At 43.5% G+C, this 27,805-nt stretch overlaps 1 protein-coding gene across 2 annotated transcripts; it reads left to right on the forward strand.

Moving 5' to 3' along the window:
• Positions 1–1,641: 1,641 nt before the first annotated feature.
• On the forward strand, positions 1,642–27,805 carry LOC6725566 (transcription factor Sp9). Of its 2 annotated transcripts, XM_016173668.3 has the most exons (4): positions 1,642–1,906; positions 2,295–2,674; positions 24,660–24,979; positions 25,206–27,805. In XM_016173668.3, exons 2-4 carry the CDS (start codon positions 2,561–2,563, stop codon positions 26,902–26,904), a joined length of 2,133 nt encoding a protein of 710 aa, XP_016038704.1. In that variant the 5' UTR covers positions 1,642–1,906; positions 2,295–2,560; the 3' UTR covers positions 26,905–27,805. The 2 variants fall into 2 exon arrangements, with proteins under 2 accessions (XP_016038704.1, XP_016038705.1); XM_016173669.3 differs by having other exon boundaries at positions 1,642–2,674; positions 25,221–27,805.

A 27,805-nucleotide genomic window follows, 5' to 3' on the forward strand; every position in this document is an offset into this window, starting at 1 on the left:
ATATTAAAACTAATAATAGGGGTTGATTATCTTTAAAAGTGATTTCATTAGCAAGTTATTATGTTCAATTGCAGACTGATTGGCACAAGCCAAGTTCTCTTTGTGTAATAAAATCTATACGATTTTTCCTCAATTTTCCCGCTGTGCAGAGAATTTCCCGCGGCCAGGCGACTTGTGCTGGGCACACTTCCATATCTCCACTGCCACATCATCCACCTCCATCGACAGTCCGTAGCTGGTTTTTGGACTTTTCAGCTTTTCTCACAGGGGCTGGCGTTTTTCGGTTGCCTGGGCGTTTTGTTTGCATAGAAAGGCCGGAGGGGTGGGGCGCCGAGAGGCGGGGCGGTACAGGGGGTGTGGTTCAATTAGCCCGTTTCTCAGCTGCAGCCCTGAAATGCAACAGCTCGACCGGCAGCTTCCAGCTGTGGGAGGCCTAACTGGCACGGGTTAATCTGGATTTGGTTCCAATAAATCACGACTTGGTGGGATCTTCCGAATCAGAGCCTAAGTACATAAGTACATTGTTTTTAGTTTTCCAAAAAAATTACTAAAATAACTTGCTAAATACTTCAAATTCGATGCATTTTCTGAAACAGAATTTTCATAGATGTCATATAAATTCCAATTGTGAAACCCTTTTCTGCAGCCTTACAAATCGGAAAACCATCCAAGTATTTTACATTATTTTCCAACATTCTTAACTATATACATATATATGTTTTAAAATATTTTCCATTTCTAAGAGCTGTGATTTTGCTCAAGCTAAGACCTTTTAAAGCTGCACTTTACAGTTAGTCTACTTTTGGGGGCAAAGCTGTTGCAATACAAGTCTCGCTGGTCTTTTCCAAATAGCTGACCAAATTTCCTTTTCTTTAATTTAGTTGTTTTCGAGGTAAAAACACGAACATTTCCCCCACAAAACTCCCTTTCGCTGAAACCCCGATAGGAACGAAAAGTCGAAATGGAAAACGATTTGTCATCTTGCGTGGATTTTCATTTCCATTCCATACATATATATCGTATACCCTTTTTTTCCTACGATTTTCAGTTCTGGGAAAACAACATTGGCGAACATTTAATTGAACGCAATAGTAGTTGTGTTGCCTGGCTGCATTTTTTTTTTCAGTTTTTCACGCAGGCACGCGATGAAAGAGAGGGCCGCAGGACTGGCGAGAGAGACGGCACGAGGGGCACGTGTCCGTGTGCGTGCCATCTCGCTCGCACAGCGGCCATCGCTCTAATTATAGGTTAGGCCCGTCCGATCTGCCATTGGCCAAAGCGTTCATATAGAGGGGGCTGAGCTCTGGGAACTGGTTTTACCCAAAGCAGCCGGGGTTTTTATGAATGAAACTGGAAGGGAAAGGCGCACACACCACCGAAATACGAATACGAATGCATATATATCTTTACCCCTGGCATCCATTCGCACCACTTCAGAGAGTGGTGTGTGTTGTTTTATTTTTTGTTGTCGTTGCTTTTGGATTGTCTGTACGATCGTCTCGCTTGCACTGATGGCATCGTTGGCTCCCCCCGTTGAATTTCGGGTGGCCGGAGTGAATTTACGACCGTGTGCTATCCCACTCGCACCGCTGCGGCAGCTACGCCGGCCGAGGCAGCGACTGTGGCAGCGTTGGTGGCAGCGGCGACATTTAGACAAGCTTTTTGTTCGCGTGAAACAGTTGCAAGCCTTTGAACGATCAGCGACGACGGCGTTACTTTTGGCGCGGATACAGCAGCGACACTTTTTTTTCGTTGGCAGGCGCCTCCTGTCACCAAACAAACAAATAAACAAATAAACATAAAAACAAACAAGCAAATAAATAAACAATAAACCAACAAGCAAACAAACAAACATAAACAAGCCAACAAGCAGCCAAGCTAAACAAAACAACTGTGTGCATTTTTGGTTCGAGTTTCCTTTAATTTCCATCGCTTACATTTCATTTTTTTTTGCCTGTGTTCCTTAGAGAAAAAGTCTATAAATAAGAAAAAATATACCCATATATAGGCACAAAATCCCAGTGACAATAAGAGCAGTCAAACATTGCAACTCTCAGCAGCAAACATCAGCCGACGGCCGAGTGAAGAAAAGTGCAACGCCGACGGACTCGAGAAAAGATACAGATACAGATACGGATTATACATATCTGGGCTATTAGCTGGGCCATAATCCTCTCTAGCGATTTAGCCCACTTTGCTTTTTTTCTGAGTGCGTGTGTGCTTGTGCTGTGCTGTGCTGTGCTTGCCAATCCATTTGTCCATGTCCTTTACATCTTTTTCCCTTACTCTCCAAGATCAGTGAGCCTGGCCTGCAACAATAGTCGCAACAAAGAAAAAAAGTAGCTGAGTTGAGCAAAGAAAAGAAAACAAAATCGAACCTTAAACCCAAGTGGCCGCAAAACAAAGCAAAAGCAAAACAGACAGCATCATTGTGCGCCTCAAATTGACATCAGCAGCAGCCGCAGCAGCCGCAGCAGCAACGACAACTGCCACTGCCACTGCAGCAGCAGCAGCAACATCAGCAGCAGCAGGAGCCGCAGAAGCAACATCCACAGCAACCATGCTAACGGACATGACACCGACCGCCGGTCAGCTCTACGGATCCCAGATTCCGGCCATGGGCATGAACATCAGCAACATCGCCACACACTTGCAGAAGCCACAAGTTAATCCGGTAAGCCGTAATCTCAAATCTCAAATCCAAAATCCGAAGATCCCAAAACCGCACTTCGAGATATGTATCTGCAAGATAGGTCACTCCAGATGCGATTTGGTCAGAGCGTTCCTATCGAAGTGCATCTCTTTTAACACTGGTCCTCAATTATGCACACTTACCGTCACTTTACACACAATTGCCATCCATCGAATAGAAAACTATCGACATCATAGCCGGAAAGTAGTAGATTCTATTACATAGATACAATTACAGGGTGTTGAGATACAAACGTATCTATCTGTATAAGAAATTATACAATTATGCCAATTAATATACAATCACTTTAGATACTATTGTCATCCAATGTAATGTAATTTATCCTGAAAAAGAATATTTGTAGTACACAGTAATACCACAAACATAATTGGGTCTTAACCAACTGTTCTAGAAAAACTAGTCTTTTCTGCACTCAAAAACAAAAAAAAACAAGGTACTAAGAGCTATTTATTACACCCACTATTCACTTCGCTAAACATTTCATAGATATCGCTGCAGAATTTAGCCCGAAGTATCTCATAGATACATATGTGGGCTCACTGCGGACAAGTGACTGGCAGGCATTTGCCGACTTAGTCATGATTTGATGAATGCCTCCCGCAGACACTCGTGCACTTCGACATAAATCATTCGTGCAGAGAAGTCAAGTTGCTTTACGGCAAGTATTTGTGGCAGCAAGTATCTCACAGATGCGGCTGCCAATATCCTTACCAATTGTCGCGAATAAATATATGTACGTACAGTAATCGGACAAATCAGCCACTTACACGGCATTAGCATTGACAATAAACAGCCATAAACAAACAATGACAACAGACGCCGCGGATTCCGATGTGTATTCAGTTACGGATACGATTTCGCATCCGAGGAATTCACAGTAGCGCACACGTTTTGTCAGCGGCTCAGCTGGAATCCTTTTGTGAGGCGATGATGATTGGAACTCATCGGGAGTGTTTGGGAGTATCTAATGCCGGGGAACGGTATACAAATCGATTGGACGCGGCTTGTTCAGCCCCGGATTTTTTCACTGTTTTCTGTGTGCCAACGAATTTCACGGTATGCGCCGCAGATACATAGCTGCAGATACAGATACTATTGATAGGCTGAGATACTGAGGTACCAGGTAGGCGCCGTTTGCCGTTTCTCGTTTCTCGCTCCCAAAATCAATTATTCAGGCTCACTTGAGGTGTGAAGCTAACGATGGAATCATTCCTGGGTCTACTTAAAATCATTTTTTTTTGTTTTTTTTTTTTGTTTCTTTTGGGGTTTTGGCAAATCTGTAGAGATCGTATTTCCACGCTGACTTTTCGACTCGTATCGCTTATCGCACGGCGGAAGCAAACACTTAAAGGCTAAAACGCATCAGGCCGCCGCTCATAATGATCTTTTGGCCCCGATCCGAAATTCGCTCATCAATCTCGTCCGGCCTTTGATCTGGCCCGAAAAACTAAGACAGATTTCCGCTAATGATCGTTTTGTACGGCTCCTCCGGGCTTTTGCTCTCGATTTCAATTCGAATTTCAGTTAGCTGATTATGCAAGCCCATCGCGCTTGCCCCACATCATATGATATTGGTTCAAAACCCTGTAATTCACAGCCAAAGGTCAGCGGCTAGATCAGTTGGCTAAAAATAATAATCACCAGAAGTGATATAAATCATAATCAGAAGAGTTTGCAAAGTATTTCAAGAAGAATATAGTGTTCTGAAATGAATACTTTTAAAGTTTAGCAAAAGGAATAATTAAAACAATTTACCCATGTACATTTATTTAATTTTTTAAATAAATTAGCATTAGTTGTACTTTAGATATATTACCTCTTTTCTGAAGGATTAGCCCGAATCGCATGACACTTTTAATAGAGTCAGCAACGCCAAATGGGCGCAATGTGATTGAGGCACTGGCAATCTGCTGCCCCTGCCCCGCCCCCATTTTTCCACGTTTATTTTTCACCGATTTTTTCACCTTTTTTTTATGAACCAAAGTGCAGACGCCACGCAATTGCGTGTGCCCATAAAAATGTATAAATGTATTTGCCAAGAACCGCATAACGAAACGAGCTGGCTCCTATAAACTGGCCTGGTCTCTTGGTCTTTCGGTCTCGTTCTCGTTCTCCAACGGATCTGCATATTGATGGAGCAGCGAGGAACGAGAAACGTTTATTAAAATTAATACCACATCAATCATTTAACAAACGCGCCTGTCGGCCAAGTTCAAAGCGACGGCTGCGACTAGACCAAAAAGAAAAAAACCATATAAATATATATATATATATATAAAACTGACTACGTCTTTGGGGCCTGCTTAAGAAAGTTACACATGCGCATTGGTTTTAATTAAAAGCGTTTAAAGACATCATAGAGGGAAAAAAATGAACAGCAGGCGCAGAGGAAAGATGATAAATTACCGAGACAAACTGAAATTAACATTTGTGCCGGGAAACAAAGAGACAGCCGTGTGGCTAGCAGATCACAGAAAAGCTCAGCTCAGAGTTGAAGGGATTATACTATACTATGGTATACTATACATATATTGAAAGCCGCTGTTAAATTATTGAAAATCATGCAACGATCCGCGCGTTTTTCCCATGAACCGCAGCCTCATTTGTTCAGTGTGAGCGCTCTGCGTCGGCATAATCAGCATAACAAAAGGAATTAAGCAATAAAATATTAATGAAAATACACTGTGGAGAAGATCGCCGCGTCATTGACTAATTTGTTTGTGGTTCTCCGGCATCTTTCTCCACTCCGTTAAGAAGGCGCCAGAGATCTTGAAAGGTAGGGAGTGGCCAGCGGTAGCCGTGACAGGCGCCCCATAGATCGTACACTCGGAGAAATTTAACTGACCCTACGACCAGATGGTCTCCTTAAGAAAATAGCAAAGCCGTTTTATAAAGCAGATTGACTAAGCATTGCAAATTAGACGAGATTTGCTATTTTTAATTATTACTTCTTTACTTCTTTAAGGAACTTCATGAAGGGACTTCCTTTGAAGATACGATTGGAAGATCAGAGATATTCCTTAAATGTAGTTACAAGCACGATTATTTTGCCAGTGCACTCACCTCCTTCTGGCTGCTCGACATATTTACTTAATATGATTTGGCTTAATGAATGCGCCTTGGCTTTTGTGTCTGCCCCTTTGCTACATTGTAGCCATTCCATTTCATTCTTTTCCCCTCTTTTCTAGTCTGAGCATTTTTCACCTTTGACAAAGGCTGAGCCCGTCGCAATTAACTTGCGTCATTTGGAAAATTAGTTGGCATGATGCTGCAAAAAAAGTAGGGAGTCCAGAAGGTAACCGCCGCCAGGGAGGGGGTGTGCGAGCGGCACAAGGTCGCTGCCGCTTCAAAAGTGCCGCTTGAAAAGCCTTTTTCAATTCGGTTTTTCCTTTTTACCCCGACTTTTATCATTTTTTTTTATTTTCAATTACACAGACCACGCACCAAAAATGCATATGAGTATATCTGCCATTCTGACTTGCAGTTTATATAACATGGCCATAAAGAAAAACTGTGGTTAGAACACGCCGCGTATACGCAACGCTCGCAGCGACAAGCTCGAAATTTGCATGCCAAAATGAGAAAAACTGGAACAGACCCTGACCGAAATTTCAGATCAGCGATTGCTTGACAAATAATTCAATAATCACATCAATATGCACCAATGCATTTGAATGGCATCGAGTGTCAGGTGACAAACTGCCTACTACTGACTCCTATTTTAAACGCTTTTAAAACCATATTTTACCGGTGGGTAACCCTTCTAGAGTAAACTTTAAACGCCCCTCAGGGTTCTGGCTGGATAATTGAGATTACAACACGTGTTAACTGCCAGTCAAGTACCGCTCCCCCTTTTCATAAGCCCGCCGCCAGTGTAATAAACAATTTAAATGCCAAATAGAATTTATGCTAATTTGCTGCTCTCTAGAAATGTTTAAAAAATGCAAATACTAATTGAATTTATATATATACATATTTATATATATATAAGCACTTATGTATAGATATAAAATGGCTAAACGCGAATATTACCCCTTTCTCTGGCATTCCAATGGGTTCGGTTTGGTTCGGTTCGTTTCTAATGAATATGAATATGAATTTGAATACCCAGGAGCCCCGCGGAGTGATTGACTGGACTGGACTGAGCTGAACTGAACTGGTGGACTGATGGACTGATGGACTGACTGACTGGCTGACAGTATGACTGACTACCGGGCCAAGTGCATATTAGATGGCCCGGCAATTACCTGCAACAGCGCCAGCAACAACAGCAATCACTCAATGCTGAATGGTCTGAATGCGCTTCTAATGAGTTGTGCGGCGGCGGGGGTGGAGGGTGGACGGGACGTGTGTGTTGTGTGCCTGTGTGCGTTGTGTTCGCTTTACACCTTACTCTCTGAACATTCCCAGGTGAAATGCGGCGGCTCCAATGGCACCCTCGTCGTCGCGGTGTCTCTGTTCTATTATTCACTACTAATTTGAACTGACATCGAATACACTGCAGGTGACAACCGCTGACAATCGGTAGGGAACTTTCGGTGGGGATACGCCCACTACAACCCTCGGTTATAACCACATTTATCGAAATGGTTTAACTTCAACCAGGTCTGCATTTTTTGTAATCAAATGGAGTACTGTCAATTAATGATCATCACTTGTAATGCGGATGTATGATAATCACTTGCATTTCATTACTAGGATAGCTAGATGATGATTTTCTTCCTACAACTCTGATTATACAGTTTCTGCTTATTAACTTTGGACATTTTTGTTATAATCGCAGAGCTCAGTTTTCATCTGCTTTTCGCGATTTTGCACACTGGCCGCCGACAATAACTTGTTATAAATTTTGTTGACACGAAGTCAAAGCGTTTCGAGCAGCGTTGATTTGAATGCAAGTTCATGAGTTAATCAATTTTAATGCCCGGCACACCAGGCAACAAGTTTGGGACCCGATCACGTCGATCGCCGCCAGATACTTACTACACCATAGTATAGTACGAGTATAGCCGTACCGCCTTTCTACCACCAACCCCCCCTGCCCGAGGCAGCTACCCTCCTTAAGCAATCAATCGATCCAGCCTCGCCTCGCCTCGAAAACAGCATCGAATTGTTTGATCGTGTTGTAAATTTCTGCTCGTACCCAAGTATTTTCCAACTTGGTGACGGCGATGGCCGACTCCGGAGTCGAGGCTCGCAAAACTGGCCTTATACGGACGCCGGAGTCGGGGCAAGACATTATTTATTTATATGTATTTTTTATAAAGCCTTGTATAACTTGATAAAAAAAAAAAAACGGAAAAAGCGAAGAAAAAAACAGCAACGAGCAACGGCGGCTGAGCCGAGCCACAAGATTGGGTTACGTTTAAAAGTTTTGTGCGCTTGCAGAATGAAATGATTTATGGTCTGAATTACAGATAATTGTGATAATCATACCGAAAAGGTTCGGGCGCAGTTCGCATTCGCAGATATGTATTTCTCGCTCTCGTCCCTTGCTATTTTGGCGTTTTTTTTGTTTTTTTTTTGTTGTTGCGTCTCCTTATTTTTGGCCTGGAATCGATACAGAAATCGGGCGCTGCAAAGGGTTAAGGGAGCGGCTGAAGAGGCAGCCATATAAGTTGGAGAGATGCGTGTCTAAAATGCATAAAAGATTTAATTTCGGCCAGCCGAATGGTAGAGGGATTTATGAAATTTTGACTCTCGAAATATGTGAAAAATATACCAAGTATACTATAACATATATTATACAAATGTTCTACAATAGTTTGTGAAAATGTTTTCTTTCGAAACTAATTTCCTTAGCGACTTTGCCTATATCTATATTTGCATCTACCCATATTAGTCTCCATCTTGTTACTTCACATGTGTGTTGTCTAGGACCTTTTTGACTTGTTCACCTTACACACATGAGTCCCTTTCCAGCTGAGTATCACTTAGTCTAATTCCCCTACGACTATGCATTCTGCATAACAAAGATTTTTGTTAATTTCTCAACAAAAACGGGGAAAAAAGGCAGGAGAAAAGAACGAGGACAATGAAAGGAGACCAAAGCGGAGATAATTCCGACACACACGGAATTATGAAGAAAGAAAGGCGCAGAGCGCTCAGATTTGTCAGGAGATTTTCGGCTCAGGGGCAACTTAACAAGGCACAACAATGTGTGGCCGACGACGACGACGACGACGACGGTGGTGATGATGATGATGATGACGATGATGTATGCCACATATATCTATCTATATATGTACGAGTATCTGGTATGCAGTTTGTTTTCGTTACGGCTATTTAGTGCTTTGGCCTGCTCAAGCGCCTCGGTTTTTGGTTTATTTGCTTAGGCGGCTTAGGACTGAAATGCCACAGAGGATTTATCCTACCCATTCCTCATAACGAAAAAAAAAGAGGAGACAAAAATCCTCTGTGTTTGCTGTGCATTTCACAACTTTTTATGTGGTCATATTTCTTGCAAGTGCTGAAGTGTGCCTGACTGACATCCCAAGTTCGGATGTTTGGGATATTTTCTTGTCTTGTTTTTTCTTTTTGTTTTAGGTTGGGATATGTTGGGGGGCCCTTCGAATGACAGGAAACGAGCGCCGAGCCGTAAAACGCTTCAACTCCTCGGCATGTTTAATTGCCGTTAGTTTTTACACTCGCCAAGCGAATATCTCATCGAATGTCAAAGGGGCAGCCCACTAAAACTCAGCTCATTTTCCCGCTTTCGCCTGATTTATGTTGTAGGTGGTGATTTACGAGGAGGGGAAGGGGTTGGGTAAGCAACTCCCGGACTTCCAATTGAATTAAGCCAGAACCTTTGGGATTTGTAGTCGCTTGTCCGTAACTGCAGTCCCTTATGCAGAGATTGTGTCCTTAAGTCGATGGTCAGTAAGCAAGATGACATTACTATAATATTTGCACACCTAAATAACTTCATTTAGTCTCTGAAAAATGCTGTTAAATTGGGTATATCATATGAAAGTCAAAAGTGTTTGCGCCCCCTGATCTTTCCTTTGATAGCTCCCACTCTTTGGTGTGTTTTTCACCCGTCTTTCTGTCAGCACTTCCCCAAGGAAAATCTCAGCCGCACAGAGACCCAGCTGTAAATATTGTGTTAAACATTAAATGAAGTCGTTAAAATCGTTTAATGATGCACTCGTTAGTCAGTCGCGTTGACAAGTGAGGTGGCCTTTTTCACTGGGGAACTCGGATGACGACTCCTCCCACTTTTTGGCTGCTTGGCAATCTGGCGCATCAAAATCACGGGCCATGACTTCAGTCGGCTGTTGTCAAAAGGAATTGAAAGGATGTTTGATGGCATGCTAAATTGACAAATGCATGCAAAACACTTTTCGGCTGCCGCATTTGCGCATACCGCCTCATTATTCATAGCTAGTAAAAGTCGCATGTTGCCGCCGTGCGGAGATGTTGCTGCCACTTCTGTTGCTGCTGTTGCTGTTGCGTGTAAGTTGCCATGCAATTGGCAAATGCTTCATTCCGATTTTATACCACTGTTCTCCACTGTGGCAATTAGCAATCAAGGGGCTGGGGGAAAAGCCTTTCCAAGTTCTTTTCTTTGTATTTTCCAATATTTACCTTGCCCGTATTGTGTGCACCAATGCTGTTACAACAAGTGTTGCCTTTGCTGTTGCTGCAGCTGCTCAAAGTCAAACTGTTTTGGGGGTCTTCTAGTCATAAGGTCAAACTGCGCGTATTATCAACGCTGAAGCGGCAAGAAAATCTGCAATAACTTCGACACTCGAAAAAATCACCAATTGATTTTGTTAAGTTGCAAGCACTTAATTATAAAGCTATTCAAATTTGAATGCAAGCTACCGAAAAACGTATTCAAGCTATTAGACATTTATGGCATAACTTGATGATTCTGGAACATATTTGTGGCACGTTTTTGTCTGAGTGTAGCGCAGCAACATTATGCTTAAGCGCTGCAAGCGGTTCGTGCTTAAAAGCGCGCGACACACACACACATATTCCGGGGAAACAATGTTGCTGTTGTTAGGCCCGCCAGCAACATGCAACATGAGTTGCTGTTGCTGTTGCTGCTTTTTGTGGCCGCTGCGCTGCCTGCTTAAGATGTATCTGCTGTGATTACCACCAGGCGAGCGTGTACTTAAGCATTTTATATGCTTTTTTTATGCCATCTTGTCCTTGTGCAACATCGCGGCTTGCGGGTTGCAAGTTGCAAGTTTCGCTTCAGTCTCTGGAGTCCCAGTCCGAAATTGGGTTTATAACTTTGCGCCGAGGCGCGCGTTGAAATGGCGTTGATGATGTTCATGTTTCATGTTTGTGGCTTGATGAAGCGCAACGATTATCCCCACCGACAACAACAACAAATGCAACAGCAACAGCAACAGCAACACGGGCTGTAAAAATATGCCACAAATTGATTGATTTGCCACGGCACGAAGCTGAGCCAAAGACGTTTGGCCACGTTGCAAACTCGTTTCAGTTTCAATTTCATTTTAAAGGCATTTTTACTTCGTTTCCCTCGCCAGCCCACCCATTTTATTTTATTTAATTTTATTTGTATTTTTATTTTCTTATTTTTAATTTTTTTTTTGTTTTTCGCGTCAGCCAAAAGTGGGCGTTCTTGTTGCGCTGGCGTGCCAAAAACTATCTGAACATGGCGACAAAATATGCAAAGCAAGCCGAAGCAAAGCAAATGCAAATGCAAAAGCCCCGAAATGCAATTGAAACGCAACGAAAATTGTGCAACGCCTACTGCAACTCGGATGCAGTTCAAGTATTTATTTTTACATTTTTTCGCTTCGATTTTATTTTTATTGCGGAACTGCCACACAACAATTTCCCAATTGAAATGTGTACGCGAAAATTGTTGCCGCTTGACAAATAAGTTGCATGCAAATAGCAACAGCAGCAGCAGCAGCAAAACTCAAAGAAAATTCAGCAGCAGCAGCAGCGGCAGCAGCAATTGCCACTGCAACATCAACGGCAGCAGCAATTTGTATGCAATGAATTAAATTCCAGTGCACACAATTTTCTCAATGGCAAAATGCTGGCAGCGGGGTTTTCCATTGATGAAAATCACCAGGCTCACCTTTGACCATCTGGGTTGTTTGTCAAGTTGTCTTGACAGCAGCAACAGAATCAGCAGCAACAGCAACTAGAAGCTGCCGCAGCAACATTGGATGGAAAAGCCCACAAACTTGGCCAATTAAATGATGCTAAAAGCATCATTTTTTAACAAGAATCTCAAGTTACTTATTTGAACTTAACCCATTAAATGTGATAACCTTCATTGATGTGCTTTGGTGGCAGTACTTCGCTGACCCCGCAATCTGATAGAAAGTACTTTTTAGTATTATTTATGTCGGTTTTATTTTCCCCCAGTTTTTGTTGGTCATTTGCCCACTGTGCCCTGTTAACTTGACAAATTTGTGTGGATGCAGTCGCTTGTCCAACAAATGCAATTAGTTAAATGAATTTTGAGCCAAGTCTCGGTTACGCTCGGCCATCGAAAGCGTTTATCAACATCAAATTGAAAACTCAAAATCCAGTCGACGCTGCAGAGAGTTTTTCCCACATTCGTCAGACCGCCAATGGATGGATGGACTGAGGGAAAAGTGGGAAAATGTCTGAGGGGAAAGCCGAACTGAGAAAATGGCCCCGAGGGCCAGCAAGTCAAACGCCAGACTCCGGTTGTCTGGCTGAAAATTGTGGGTAATTTTCGGGGTTACCTTCGCCCGGTTAACATTAGCGTGTGTGCAGGTTGTAATTTTCTACTTTGCGCCTGAAAAACGAAACGAAACGAAACGAAGCGAAAGCGGGGGAAAAATCGGGGAATATCGTTTGAGGAAAACCTTTCAAGAGTCGATCGTGTTATGTATGTCTATGGATTTCCATGGGGGACTTGTTAACTGCTCATAAAGGCCACCGAAATCGAGATCGAAAAAAAAGCGCCATAATGCATATACTTAGCTACGTGTAGTGCTATCAATTCCTAATCATATAATAAGCTCTGCGATACGATCTTTGGGTGTTTGTTGCGTTTTGTTAATTAGCCATTTAATGCCCAATAAAACCAGGCGGCAGTAAAAACAATAACAATAACAATGGCAATGGCCATTAGCCAGAATCCGATTCAAAATCAGAGTCACAACACGATCTCTGATTTATTGAGTCATTAAATAATAATCATAATTTTCTTGTTTAGCAGCCACTATAAAAAGCCATAAACACCAAAGGGAAAAAAGCGTTGCCAAGTCGCCGATCCTCATTTTTTATGCGACTAGAAAAAACGAAACAAACCAAAATGCCTAGGAGAGAATGCCAAATGTTTGTAAACATTATTTAAATAACTTTGGGCGTTTTGATTGATTATGCGGATGATTTTTATAATTTTCTCTCTAGCCGCAGCAGAAGCTTAACACCTTTTCCCCCACAAATGTCTAGTTTACACTTAGTAGCGAGGGGTTAAGACTCTAAATCCATACAGAATGCCCGCCAGTCAAATCAATTTATCAAAACGAATATACACATATGTTCAATGCTAGTCCGCATAGCTGGTTACATCTTCAGCTCGCCAGATTATGAAATTAAAATTTATAAAGACACTAATCGATGGTGAGAGAGTGGCGGGGCGCGGGGAATCACTAGTTCGAGACTAGCCATCATTAATCAAAGTCAGCCCCATGGCGTTTTTGGTAATCTTCGTCTGGACGTATCGTCGCATTTCAATGTCCACCACTGTCAACCGAAGGCGGCGAAAAAAAAAAAAAAATACAAAACTAAAATACAAAAAATAAACTGCCGCCGAATAAAGAAATCAATAAGTCAAATTGCCAGCTACGGACATGGGCATTTTCATTATTTATTATTAAACGAATTGGTGCAACCTTAACTGCCAAAGCAATTGGCTACCGGTCTTCTGTCTTCTGTCTCCCGTCTACAGTTTTTCAGTATTCAGCATTCAGTTTTCAGTTTTTAGCATTCAGATCTGCGATCTCCGGCCATCTTCGACTCCTTCGAGTGCCATTCGAAATGAATATGCAAAAGAGCCGGGCTGCGAGAATAAATAAATATAAAATCAGGGGGAACGAACAAAAACCGGCAGCATTTTGGAGCTGCTGCCCAGACAGCTGGACAAGCCCTCTTCACAGCGGGATAGCGGATGCGGCCATATGGATATGGGTATGGGTATGGGTATGGGCATGGATATGGAGGAGGTTGGTCCGTAGGAGGGTCAGGGGGCCAGTCCAAACCAGGCCCCATTCGCTCTTATTTAGCTAATTTAAATGAGCTGCAAACAAGCGGCGATGAAGATGAAGTGGCGGAAAAGCGAATGGGGGATACCCTGCAAATTATCCGCATCAAGGCTTTTATATCAACTATAAATGATTGGATTTAACCTACATATATACATATATATTTATCACTCTTTTTGAATGAGATTCTTTTTCAAATGCAATCGAATCGATAGAGTATTTAAATGTCATCATCCAAGCAAAGCGAACGGCTGAGAGCGATTTTATGGGATGTGTCTTGCAATTTATCAAACATTTCGGGTAGGCGGCGGCAGCAACAACAAATTGATTTGCATAACCAATTATAAACACATTCCGTAGGAGTTGGACCCTCCAACCACTCCAATCGAACCCATCCGGACCCAGATCCTTGTTCTTGTGGATTTCGCCACTGTTGCTGTCCAAGTCTTTTGTTTAACACAAATTGTCGCACTTTAGCAGCACAACAAAGGCCACAATGGCGTTACGAAAAGGGGATATCTATCTATATGTGGACGGACGGTTAAATAGGCGGATGTGCAGTATAGTTACTAATAGATTTATTTGCCATTGACACGAACCGCATTTTTGTCTATTTATTTAGCCATTGTTATTTAGCTGTTCTTTTTTGCCAGCTTATTTGCTTGGCTAAACTGAGCAGAACAGACGCAGATAATGGCATCGTCTGTCCCACTTAAATATCGCCCGATCGCCCCTATTTAGCTATAGTATATAAATATATGTATATATATACTCATATAGTGGGAATTGGAGCTGTAAAACAAATCTGATTGCACATTGTACAACCATTAAACGAGTCACGTCAACTGGAGGCTTGACCAAATGGCTTTCCACATGACAAAGGTGCATTAAGTTTTTTGCTATTGCTTCTTTTTTAAGTAAATTAAATATACAAAATTCAACGGAACAAATAATTTCATTTACTAATTTAGTTTCTCAATCATGCAGTTACACCGAAATCGATTTGAGTATCTAGACCAGCGAACTTCTATTCATTTGCATAGTGTAGAATAACGAAGAAGTGTGGTTTTTTGTGTAGACCATCACTTATTAAACACTCGTCACTTTTAATTAAAAGTCGCCGCCTGTTCCAGAGAGTTGTTGGCCAAGTCCTACCTGACTATTTGGTCGGGTTGTGTGCACCATCATATATGTATAGACACCCCTCTGCGCCCAACCCCCCATCCTATCGCCCACCATAAAGTTTTCCATGGGGTTTTCCGGGGGGCTGCAGCTGCATGCCACTGCAATTTGCAATTACCACAAACACGCGGCGCAGAAAACCAGCGGCAGCAACATTGCATGGCAAAAGTTTTGCAATTAGAACACTTTTCGCGTGGTTTTAATGATAACGCATGGGTGTGGGGAGCTGTGTCAAAAGGGGGCTATCCACTGCATAGGCGTAGGGGGCGTGGCAGGAAACTAGCTTTTAAGTGTGTCTGCACACAGAAAATGCGCGAAAATTTCGAGTGAAAAACGCTCGAAGGACTTATCTAGTATTTTCTTCATTTATTATTTTTTTTTTTTTGTGTTCCACTTCCCTTTTGGGTTCATGTTGTTTTAGGCCTACTACAAGTATGTATATTCTTGGCATAGTTTCGGAATCAAGTGGAAATATTGTGTTGGCCCGAGGACAGTCAGCTTTTGTCTGCCATTGTTTTGTGTGGTCAAGTGCAGCAAAGGACAATGCAGATCGCCGTGTCTTGTTTTTACAAGAACTCTCTCATTAGAGCGCAGATTTAGAGCAAATGTCCTTTGTTTCGATCGAAACGAGTGGCAGAAGGAGAGTCCTGTATTTGGCATAAGTGTTGTGTGTTGTGTTTTCTTTTGCCTTAAATCAGGCGCTCTGTGCTGGCATTAAAGGATTTGCAGGATCAACTGCTGGATTTCAGTCAGCTCTCTAGCGCTCCTTCTCTCTATCTCACTCGCTCTCTCTTTTGCTCGCTCGCTCTCTCCTTGTGACATCCTGCGGCGATAATCGCTGGCAGGATCACAGGATCAGCCTCTCTCTCTCTCTCCCTGTTTCCCGTAGACCGCTAATTTGTTACAAAAATTGCACATTTCGATGTTCGCGCCATGGGGTCGAGAATCCGTGTCAGTCGGTCGGTCCCTTTTCCCATCAGCATCCCCTCTTTCCAATTTTTTTATTTCGGCCCATCCATCACCGCCATTTGGCAGTTGCCTCCTCTTTTTCTCCCTCCCTTTCGCTCCTCTCTCCCTCTCTCCCTCTCTCTGTCTTTCATTCATTCACTGGCGGCCTTGCCCTTTGACCTTCGTCTCCTACTGCGCCATTTCGAGCATTTAGCGGCACTTAGTCCATCAACCCATCTCTTTTAATCCACCCCTCTAAGGTATCTGTCTCTGTCTCTCTTAATGTGCGAGTGAGAGGAAGTCGGGGATATAAAAGTACAGTCATCGCAAAAACGTCTTTTAAATACTCACAGATCTGCCAGAAAAGTCAGAAAATAAAGTTTTAATATTTTCAGAATAATAATATAAAAACTCAAATGACAATAAAACAAATCTATATAATATATTCCGAAGCGAGGGAGACAGGCTGAATCAATTGTCTCGCCATAAATATCAATATCAATATCAAGTTGGCTTTCAATCAAACTCATTATGCTAATGAAGACACACAGCTGCACACGCCTACACACAGATACTTCGCACAGATACAGATACAGATGCAAACGATCGGTGGATGACTAAGTGAGTGAGTGAATCGATACCGACTTGTGATCGCAACGACTTGACTCTCGACCAACTTGCTCTGGGGCTGCTTAACCATCCAACCAGCCATTCATCCAACCATCCAACCATCCATCCATCCATCCATACATCCATCGATACATCGAACTAACCGACTAACCAACCAGTCCCCTGGTGGGTACAACGTCATCATCGTGATGATGATCGCCAATGCCTGACCATCGACATGAACATCGACAGCTTGCGGCGACGTTTAAATTTGTTCATACTATAAACAAAATGAGCTGAAGATTCTATCTGTTCGTGTAAATATTTGTTAAAATTAAGCTTTCAACTGAAAAGTTTCAAAAATTGTAATTTTCGTATCTTTTAGCGATCTTTTCTTTTTTTTTTGCCTTTTTTTTGGTACCTTGAACCCCCTGGTCCATCCACTTTGCTGTCAGCCATGATCCATATGGATATATAGTATATATAGCTCAACGGCTGATTGATGCCATAGATCCGCGATAGTTATAGCTGACAACGATTAGTCTAATAGTTGGTAATTTTATTTGATTTAAGCGATTACCCTACGAGTGATCATTAGAGATCAGATGCCATAACTTGGGAGCAGAAAAAGCTATCGCCATTGTGTTGGGCTTGCTAATTTGTCAGTTTGATTGCGGTGATCACTGATTTCACATGAGGTGGCTATGTGATCATAGTGATAAAATTATATACGTTTGTTTGCGATTAAGTGGTGACAAGCTATCAGCGATGGCTTGATATATATTGTCATTACATTTTGCAGTTTAGCAATGAAAAATACAGTTTTCAAAGGCTTTTTAGCTAACCAATTTGAGAGTATCTTGTATTCGACTACGCCCGATTGATTAATCGGCTTAGAAACAAATTTTGTTTGCATTTTTAATGTGTTTTGTCTGTGGTGCTTAAATGTGCTGCTGCTTTTGTGGCCTGTGGCAAATGTTTTGTCTTTATTCCGTGGTGTGTTGTTTTTTTAGGTTTTTCTGTTATTTTATGTTGCTCATTTTTTTTTATTCTTTGCAAATTAGCCCGCAGACATGGGCAGACATGCAAACCTTATGGGGGCTCTCAATAAAATGGTAAAAAAACAACAACTGCAGGAACAACACCTTAGCGAGCTGCACACATAATTCAATTAATTTGATTTAATTGCCGCAATGAAAGCGGCGCATAAATTGCATAAATTACCCACGAAATGAGCAATGCACCGGCAATTAAACGACCACATAAAAAGTACCCATATTCAGCTAAATATTCTAGATGCATTACGGCATTTTTATGGTGCCATAGAGTGGGGGATTAAACGCGGATTTATGTTCCTAAATATGCTATCCAATTGGCAGCTCCACCCCAATTTAGTACCCCTTCTAAAAAAAATCAAAAAAAAATTGTTGAACAAAAAACTCCACTGTTTTTTGTGCAAAAGGGGTTAAAAATGTGAGCTCACCGCTTTTGGCAAATATCTTTTATTGTTGCTTTTTGCCGGCTAATGACGTTGCGAATTTGTGGCCAATGTTGTTGCTGTTGCCTGTCAGCGTTTATTTTGTTTGAAGTAACCCCCATGCATCCCCCTTCCCCACACCTCACCAAATAATCCCCCCAATGTGCTGAAAGTTGTGAGTTTTATGAAGTTTTAAGCAGGCTCTAAGTGTAATGCGAGTTGAACACGTCAACAGGGGGGAAGTGCTGCGGTTCGGGTTGAGGAAATGTGTGAAGGAGTCAAGGATGTGGTGGGTTAATGTCGACAAAACAAAGCCAAGAGGGAAGGGGTTCAAGGCAAGAGGCTAAGGAATGGCGGGAGTGAATTTAATAAGCTAATTTTGTTGAATTTTATAGTCAAGCCAAACAAAATACTCTACAATAAGCAGCAGAAATAAAGGATTAGTATTTCCAATTATTTTTGATGAGATTTTTCAACACAACAGAACAGTTTTATAAATTTTCACACTTTTTGCTTTTATGGCGTCTATTGTGCACCCTGCTCCTTCTGTTTAGCCCTTTCCCTCTTGGCCAACTTGCCAACCAATCCTCCGAAATTGAAAACATAATCAACCCCAATTACTGGAACACAAAGTCTGCTGCCTGAACTTAAACACCCAAACAGGCCAAAGCACTCGCCAGAAGTTCGGGTTCAAATTAATTGCAATCCGAGGCCCATTAAATGTGACCCGTTTCGAAAGGGGGGCTCCTTTAGCCTTCGAGAATGTCATGTGGCTCTAATGAGCGGTCAGTTAATCATGATATTTAAGAAGCAAGGGAGAAAGGGGTGGGGTTTTTTGGGAGGCGTGACAATTCGCCCTTGAAAGCGCCAAGGGTTACAAATGTGGTCTGGTGGGGGGGTTGATAACAAACACCAGAGCCAAATGAGCAGCAAATGGGAGGAACATCGAATTAAAGCATTTCCTAAATTAAAATCTTATAAGCAATCTCTCTCTTTTCATCCCACTAACTTCGTCTCTTTCACGCCACCTCGCGCCCCTTCTTTCGCCCTCTCTCTTATTGCCGCACATTAAAGACACTTTAATGCACTTCATCAATTTGGGTTATGACTCCACTTCGCCATCGAACGAATCTCTCAGTTCGTAATTATCGGGCCGAGCCGAAAATCAACGCTTATATAGACTAAAACATACCCTATAAGTGGTCCAGTGCCTCGCTGCTTTCAAATCAAATAATTAAAAGTAAGTGCAAATGGTGATTTTATCGATGGTATTGCCATTATTATAGCATATTATAAGATTCTTCTGAACACAATATCATAGAGTATTTATAGATCACTTAGGCCTGAAAGCACCTTCCGTCTTCTCTCTACTTTTGGTTTTATTATATCTTTCTGAAATTTCTCAAAAATATAATAAATAATAAAAAGAACAGCAACGAGGCAGCAGAGATAAGGATGAAACAGAAACACACAAGCGAAGAAGGATGAAAAAATAATAATAAAAATTATGATGAAAAAGTCTGGAGCTTTGGAAACTCCATTAATTTTTACCCGGCTACTTCTGCACCGCCGTTTTTGGAGCGTCATTGTTAATGAGTTTTCGTGTATGGCTTACTTATGGGTCTTTGGTTTTAGGTGCAGGTCCACGTCCACGTCCAGGCGTAGTCCAGATCCTCAAGTGAGAGGACCGAACAGTGGACCGGAGGACCATACCGACCATCATAAGACCAGTTCCAAGGAACTCCCAGCCGATGAAGACAAAGTTGACCGATGCTACTACTTGGGGGCCAGGCGTTTTTTTTAATAAACTTCTGGGACAGAAGCGACTTGGTTCCCACGCTGCTTTTAATTTGCAAGACTCTTTCGCTCTCCTTCAGAATCAGAATCAAAGCCATTAGTTTACACTTTACATGCTAATGGAAGGATGAGGGTCCCGGCTGGTTCTGTTGGGTATATGTACACACTCATACATATATAGATACATGGTCTGGTTTGGTCCGCTCTGCTCTGTATGGCCTGCCATCCATCCTTTTGGTTTTCAAAGAAGTCGAATGCCTCGAGCTCCGCGCGTTGTGGCTTCTGAATGGCTGAGAGTTCTCTGCAGTCGAAAATAAAATCAAAACCAATGAACTTTTTTTAATTGCCTATGAAAATTGTATCTGCATCGTTGCTCCTTGCGATTCTTCCTTCAGCCGATGCTCCAGCGTATTCGGTAGCTCCTTCCTCTTCACTTCGGCGCAGGCCTACTGCAATTTAAAAGTATCTTTTATATTCGCGTTGCGCCGTTTTATGCGTTTTTTGTTTTTGCCTCGCGTTTCTTGTTTTATTTGCATTTTGGCGCCGGAGTTTTGAAGTTGATTTTCTCATTTTTGCTGAAGTTAAATATTTTGGCTGATGAGGAGTGTGTTTTTGTTGCCTTTCACACACTGTGCCACAAAGTTTGGGGATTAGCCGTTCCGACGGATTAGCTGAGATTGATTCCCGTTGATGGATGGCGATAATTGTCGGCATCGATAGTTGATTTTTTTAGGAGTCCACTCTTTTATGGCGGAGAAAACTCATCAGCAATGTAAACGGCAGCGATAATTGGAAAAGACTGAAAGTCCATTTACCTCCACTGTGTGCTCGTTATTCAAAAAGTGTGGAATATTCAAAATTTAATAGGCATATTTTGATGGACTCTAAAGTTTTAACTGCCCATTTTGGCATTCCCATTTGCCATTGTAAGGATCCATATTGAACCATGTTGTAATAGATATTTAGCCTGCCTTAGGTACTAATCAACAAACAGCTCTTTAAAAATAATTACATCGCGCAGATTAGTTTTCTAAAATCACAGTAAAATGTTAAGCTAAAGCAACGCAATAGATCATAGGTATTAGGTCTGAGGTATTAGGAATGCAGATCGGGGACACATCTATCCAAAAAACCGCCTTGATCCACCGACTCCAAATCGAATCGGATCACAATAGTTAACAATTTGTTTGGCACTCTGGCACCCCAGGGGGCGCCACTTGGCGCCAGTCGGCGTACCTTCTTCGGGTCGAAAACCCATCGATCCCAGCGGCAAATTAGCCACTGCAACGCCCCACCCATGAGGAGTCGACCCTATATATACACACATACATATATACAGCATACAATGCAAACCGATGAATAATGAATTGGTCTTTGGAGTGGACTTCAAACGGAGAGCGACGTCGACCACAACGAATTTAGATTTTTCACATTTTTATTGTTGTTTGCCGACACGGCGATGAAACGGAGTGCATTTCCCCCTCTCTCTCTCTAACACTATCCCGCTGTCTCTGTCTCTCCATTTCTCTGATTCTCCGATTCTATCCATTTTTCCCTGGCTCATTGTAAATCATTAGCGACGACACCTGCTGTGAAAATTATGACACCGCCTCCGATCGATGTGCCCAACTTGTTGCCGCCGAAAGAGATGGGCGATATCGGCGGGAGGGAGATGGCCATAGCGGGTGCAAGCGAGATGGTAGATCGGGGTCGGGAGCTGAGGTAGATAAAAGGTGAGGAACCTGCAGCGCCATTTGCTGATAGCGCCCGCTGTGAATTCGTCCGGGGGAATCTGTATCTGTATCCGAATCCGAAAACTGAGGACCTGGGAACGGGGAACTGGGAATTGGTCACTGGGATAAAAGGCACCCCCTTCCCCTCCTCCACTGCCGTGGACATCACCTGCTGCGTTGGCCAAATTTGTTTAGCTCGCGCCTTTTGAAGTTATCCCCTTTCTGGTGCCGAGATTCCCGATTCCGTTTTCACCTTCGGGAAATGACATTCGACTGTTTTAATTAGGCCAACTTCAAGCCCTCCTAAGGTGGCCAAGAAAAAATGTGGTAGTAAAATCCGTCCGAGGTAATCATGAAAAAAGGAGTCAAAGGAAGTTTCCAATTAATGAAGTTATTATAATTTTATGTTCCGCAAATATTGAAGAACCATAAGCAATATATTCCAACTTTATTTCCTGCAACATGAAAACATTATCAATCAATTAAAAGAAAGACTTTAAATTCGTAAAGAATTATAGTGATATTATTTTATACAACAGATGATCGCCTGACTCAATCATTTGTTTTGATGCCTATTTCAGCCACTTCAATCAAAAGTCTGATCGATTAATCAAATCGAGTTGCATTTTAATTTGCCCCAGACTCTCCTGACTGACTAGCTGACCAACTGACTAACTAACTAACTGACTTGCCTGCCCCGATATCATTTTGTATAATTTATCCAACATATATACACACACACACACACACTCATACACACTGGCACAACAGCCATTACTCATACGCGCAGTTGCACGACGTTGAAATTGCTCCAATTAAGTGTGTGCTTTTTTCGGCTTGGCTTGGTTTTTTTTTTTTGTTCGACTAAGGGGCCAAAGTAGTTCGGTGGCTGGATATCCAGATATCCAGAAGATCCAGGAACCTCACGATTCGAATGGGTGATGTCATTAGGCTGCCAAAGCACCTGTCCGATGCAGGAGATGAGCAGACTTGCAATTGAAAAAGCGGCAGCGACATAAACGTGCCACAAAAACAGATCCGCAGAAAGTCAGGAAATGCAATATGTATGCATGTATGTATGTAGGTGTAGTATATACATATGTATGCATGGTTAGGTGGGCGGTTGTAAGGGGGATTCCCCAGAGTTGCCTTTCCTCTCAATTTCTGGAGTGGCCAATTACTGGCCAAAATAGCAGCTTCCGCGGAGGCTCTCTGATCCCGATCTCCGGCTGATTGCTGGTTGCCAAAGCAATCCGCTGAACCACCATAAAAACGACTGCACCACTGCACCACAGCACCACAGCACCACGGCACCACCCACCCCCTCCACATGAAAATGGCCAACGAAAACGGTAAAAGCTCGAAACTAGGCAACTGTAAATCGGCCGACTCGAGTCAGTAAACTATTAACTTAATTTTTTTGGACAACTCGACGAGGCCACGACTACTGGGCAATGGCCACAATGCACTCGAACAAATAATTGATTGAAAAAAGCGCGAACTTGTGCTTTCCAAAAAACAATTTAACTCTGATTACAGTTCATATATTACTGCTCACATTTTCCACAGTAATAAATATTTATTATAATATATTATGGAAATATAATCTTGCCTACTATCTGATAATTCCCATAACTTAACTCGTTTTGCTCGCATTAAAGCCAATAATAAACAAGTGTCGGCCAAAGAACAAGTTGCACTTAGCGCAGGGGGGAAATTCAAATAGACTCATTTCCCAGGTAATCGATGGATCGCCGATTAATTTCGGATCAGTGTATATATGTGCGAATATATCGAGGCGCTTGATTGAACAACTTTTACCGTATTGCCAAAGTTGTTCAACTTGTTGTTGACAATTCTGGCTGTTGTTTCTTTGTTGTTGTTATTGTTGGCATCTCGGTTGTTTTGGCCAAGTTGCATTCAGCAGCAACAACTCAAGCAGCTGGCAGGCATGAAATGTGTTTGACGAGGATCCAATCCGCAGGGACCACAGATTGGGTGAGAATCCTTCTCTAGAGAAATCCTTCGACCTTCGTCAATCAGGCAGCAATTTTCGAGTGGAGAAAAGGCGAAAACAAGTGCCGCATTCGCCGCTAGACAAAAAGCGGAATTGAAAATTAGTTTTGACCAAGGACTACCCCCGAATCGAGCCGACTTTTAATGACTTCCTCTCAAAAAACGCAGCTCTCGATTATAAATGTCTGTGGGAAAAGGGATACATCGTATAGCCGAATGTGTAATACTCTGGACAAATATAAGTATCAATACTCTTATTTGTAATGATATTAAATCTATAATAATAGGCTTGTATCTGCTGAAAGTCCTTTAAGCTTCTTTTAAGTTCTTACAACATTTATTACAACAATATGCTATTTTACAATATGTTTACAAAGTATTGTTGTTCAATTTGCATTGATAACGCATCGAATTGATTTTTTGTAATTATCAATTATTTTGTTATTATTTTTAAAAGTTTATTATAGGTCTTTCTGCAGTCGTCTCAACCCTTTCGTGCCAAAAGAGTATCCCCAGAACGCCAGAGACCATAAAATCGCGGCTCATTCGCAGCGCTAAAAGGGAATTTCAGTTTTGATTTACGTGGCGAATTAATTTTGTGGGTTGCTGTTCGCTTCTTGGCCCTCTCGGCCTGCCCTTTTGGCCCTCTTTCAGCAGACAGACATTAGAAACCGTTGGCCGCAAAAAAACAAAGGGCAAAATCGGGCAGGAAGCGAAATTGAGCTCGACTAATTCGCATTTAAGTAATTTGCAAATTCGCGCGAACGGCAGTTAATTAAGAAATGCAAGCATTCCCATGGGAAATATTTAACCAAAGTGTGTGGGTTTCAATCTGCGTGATATAAAGTGCATATAATCAATGGAAAATATGTTTATATACTTACTATGTTTTATGATTCAAAGTAACATAAATAGGTGATAAATATAATCCGTTTGTATCCTTTCAGGATCATCCCAGCTTGAGAGGAACTCCGCTGGCCATGCTGGCCGCCCAGTGCAACAAGCTCTCCAACAAATCACCGCCCCCGCTGGCCGACGCCGCTGTGGGCAAGGGCTTCCATCCGTGGAAGAGGAGTCCCAATTCGCCGGCAGCCGGATCCAGTGGCTCCTCCGGCGGAGGTGGCGGCGGCGGTGGCAGTAGCGCCGGTCAGCACTCGCCCTGCGCCATCTCAGCGGCCAGCTCGTCCAGCTCGAGCGGATCGAGCGGAGGACAGTCCTCCAGGAGTCTCTCCTCCAGCGCCAGCACCATGGTGAACATCACAGCTAGGTAAGCAGACAGGCGGCGCACAGCGATCCAGCAGGGATTGCCCCAGTGGACGGTGGTTGGATGGGGGTTTCTGGTGGTTAGGAATGTTTAGAGTTTACTATATTCTATTTACTAGACATCCATCCACCCACCACCAGCTGACCACTTTTGTGGGGGGTGATCCCTTGGAGCGCTGTGCGCGGACAGCCGCAGCAGCTGGCCCTATACGACTCGCGAGTAATTTCAGCATCTATCCTTACAGTCGCCCCCTGACCTCCTCCTGCGCGGCGGTGGGCGGGGGTTCCACCGGCTCCTCCTCCTCCGCCTCTGGATCACAGTCATCCTCCACGGCATCTGCGGTGGCAGCGGCCTACGGCGGTGATCTGTACTTTCCGAACACCTCCACCTCGAACATGGACAACCATCACATGCATCAGGGCCTCCTGGGTAAAGTTGAGGCCGGCGCGGCTGCGTTTGGCGGTGTCTACTCGCGTCATCCGTACGATTGGCCCTTCAATGCAGTGACCCACAAGGAGGCCGCCAGCGTGAATTCCGGCTGGTGGGACATGCACAGTGCCGCCGGATCCTGGCTGGATATGGGTGGTGCGGGCATGCACTCCACAATGGCCAATTATGCGAGTGAGAACTATAGTTCCGCATTGAGTCATTCGCTGTTGGGATCGGGACAGCATTTGCTGCAGGACACCTACAAGAGCATGTTGCCCGGCCAGGGTGTGGGCGTTGGTGTGGGCGTGGGCATGGGTGGCTTCTCCCTGCCCCACAGTTCTCCATCGGCGGCGGCAGCAGCTGCGGCCACAGCGGCAGCGGCGGCGGGTGGCTCCCCGCAGGGTGGTTCACCATCGACACCATCACCCAGATCCCAGAGGCGTTATGCCGGACGGGCCACCTGCGATTGCCCGAATTGCCAGGAGGCGGAACGCCTGGGTCCCGCTGGCGTTCATCTGCGCAAGAAGAACATCCATTCGTGTCACATACCGGGCTGTGGCAAGGTGTATGGAAAGACGTCGCATCTGAAGGCTCACCTGCGGTGGCACACCGGCGAGCGTCCCTTTGTGTGCAACTGGCTGTTCTGCGGCAAGCGTTTCACACGCTCCGACGAGCTGCAACGGCATTTGAGGACGCACACCGGCGAGAAGCGCTTTGCATGCCCCGTGTGCAACAAGCGCTTTATGCGCAGCGACCATTTGGCCAAGCACGTGAAGACGCACAATGGCACGGCCAATCACCAGGCCAATGGCCACAATGGTGGGCTGAAGAAGGGCTCCTCGGAGTCGTGTAGCGACTCGGAGGAGGCCGCCAACCAGTCGGGCGAGTCCAACGGGCTGGGCGGCGTGGGCAGTGGCCCACAGACGGGCGGGGCCGGTGGCGGCGGGGGTGGCGCTAGTTCGGGAACTGGTGCTGGTACGTTAGCGGTATCGGGATCGGTGACCACCGGAGCGGGAGCTGGATCCGGTACGGGTAGCTCCAATTCCAATTCCAATTCCGGTGGCTCAAACGGTTCCGTTAGCGGTTCCGTATCCGGTTCTGGCAGCCATCCCGGCACCCCGACCTCGCTGCACGCGCACAGCGCCAATGGCACGTCCAGCAGCCTGCTGGGCGGCGGTCTGCACCTGGCCACGCCGCACCAGATGGTCGCCGCGGGCGGTTCGCCGGTGATGCTTCACCAGCAGCAGCAGCAACATCAGCAGCAACAGCAGCAGCAGCAGCATCAACAGCAACAGCAGCAGCAACATCAGCAGCAACAGCAGCAGCAGCAACACCACCAGCAACAGCAGCAGCATCATCACCAGCAATTTGGCCAGCAGCAGCATCCCCATGCCCATCACCTGCACCACCATGCCCACCACTCGCACCACCTGGCCACCGGTGGCTCACCCGGTCTGGATCCCAGCTCCCTCGTGGATATAAAGCCACCAATGGTTTGAGGGTCGCTGGGACCCTTCCTGTTCACCAACTAAAGCAGTGCAAGGGTTCCACACCATAGATACTACGTACCACGTGCTACGTATATAAATACATTTATATAAAATCGATATCATTTTGATTTGAAGCTATCTTGCGGTTGTACATATAGCCAGCAGATGTCTGTAAATATATTTGAAAAGAAACGCCCGCTCTATGTGTCTATTGCGCTAATCCCAGCACTAAACTAAAACTGAAAGTAAAATATTACAAGATATAAATATAAATATAAATATATTGCTTATAGCCTATTTGTAGACTAAGCCATTTTCTAGACTATCTAGTTATCAACACTGAAGGATAAAGGAGAGCGATGTTTTTTTTTTATTTTTTTTACTAGCCCTATGGATATGTAATTTTTTTCATAGGTTCTAAGCATTATATACGACATTAACCAAGAGAAAAGCTTCGAGCACCACAAAAACAAAATCCCTATAAAAACATGAGATAAGAACCATTATGCAATTCTAAACGAAGACACCTAAAACAAAATAATATTGATATAAAATATATATGGATATTGAACGGGGGGAACATCATAAATATATTTCTAGTCCAATTATGAAGTGTGAGCGAACCAAAATTGTAAAGAGAAAATAAAAACGGAGGAGGAAACGCAGGGGGGGAACTTAAACTCTAGCCCTTGTAAATTAGCATATGTCCCTCATTTATTTTTGCTAACCCCATCGAAACGAGGATATCTTAGACGCTAGTGCTTTAATCGATCCCAACTAAAACTAAAACAAATGATGGAAGGAAAACCGGCGGAGAGCCCAAGCTAAACCTTAACTAAATGTGTTTTGTTGTTTTATTTGAACTAGGCTTAGAGCAGATACTTAGATACTTAGCACCACACAACAAAAA

The sequence above is a fragment of the Drosophila simulans genome, chromosome X (genome assembly GCF_016746395.2).
Source record: "Drosophila simulans strain w501 chromosome X, Prin_Dsim_3.1, whole genome shotgun sequence".
Lineage (NCBI taxonomy): Eukaryota > Metazoa > Arthropoda > Insecta > Diptera > Drosophilidae > Drosophila > Drosophila simulans.

Bases quoted from the DNA above. Each gene is read 5' to 3' on its own strand.
- LOC6725566 (XM_016173668.3), top strand. From the start codon at position 2,561: ATGCTAACGGACATGACACCGACCGCCGGTCAGCTCTACGGATCCCAG. The intron at 2,675-24,659 runs GTAAGCCGTAAT...GTATCCTTTCAG, and splicing joins AGAAGCCACAAGTTAATCCG to GATCATCCCAGCTTGAGAGG. The intron at 24,980-25,205 runs GTAAGCAGACAG...GAGTAATTTCAG, and splicing joins ATGGTGAACATCACAGCTAG to CATCTATCCTTACAGTCGCC.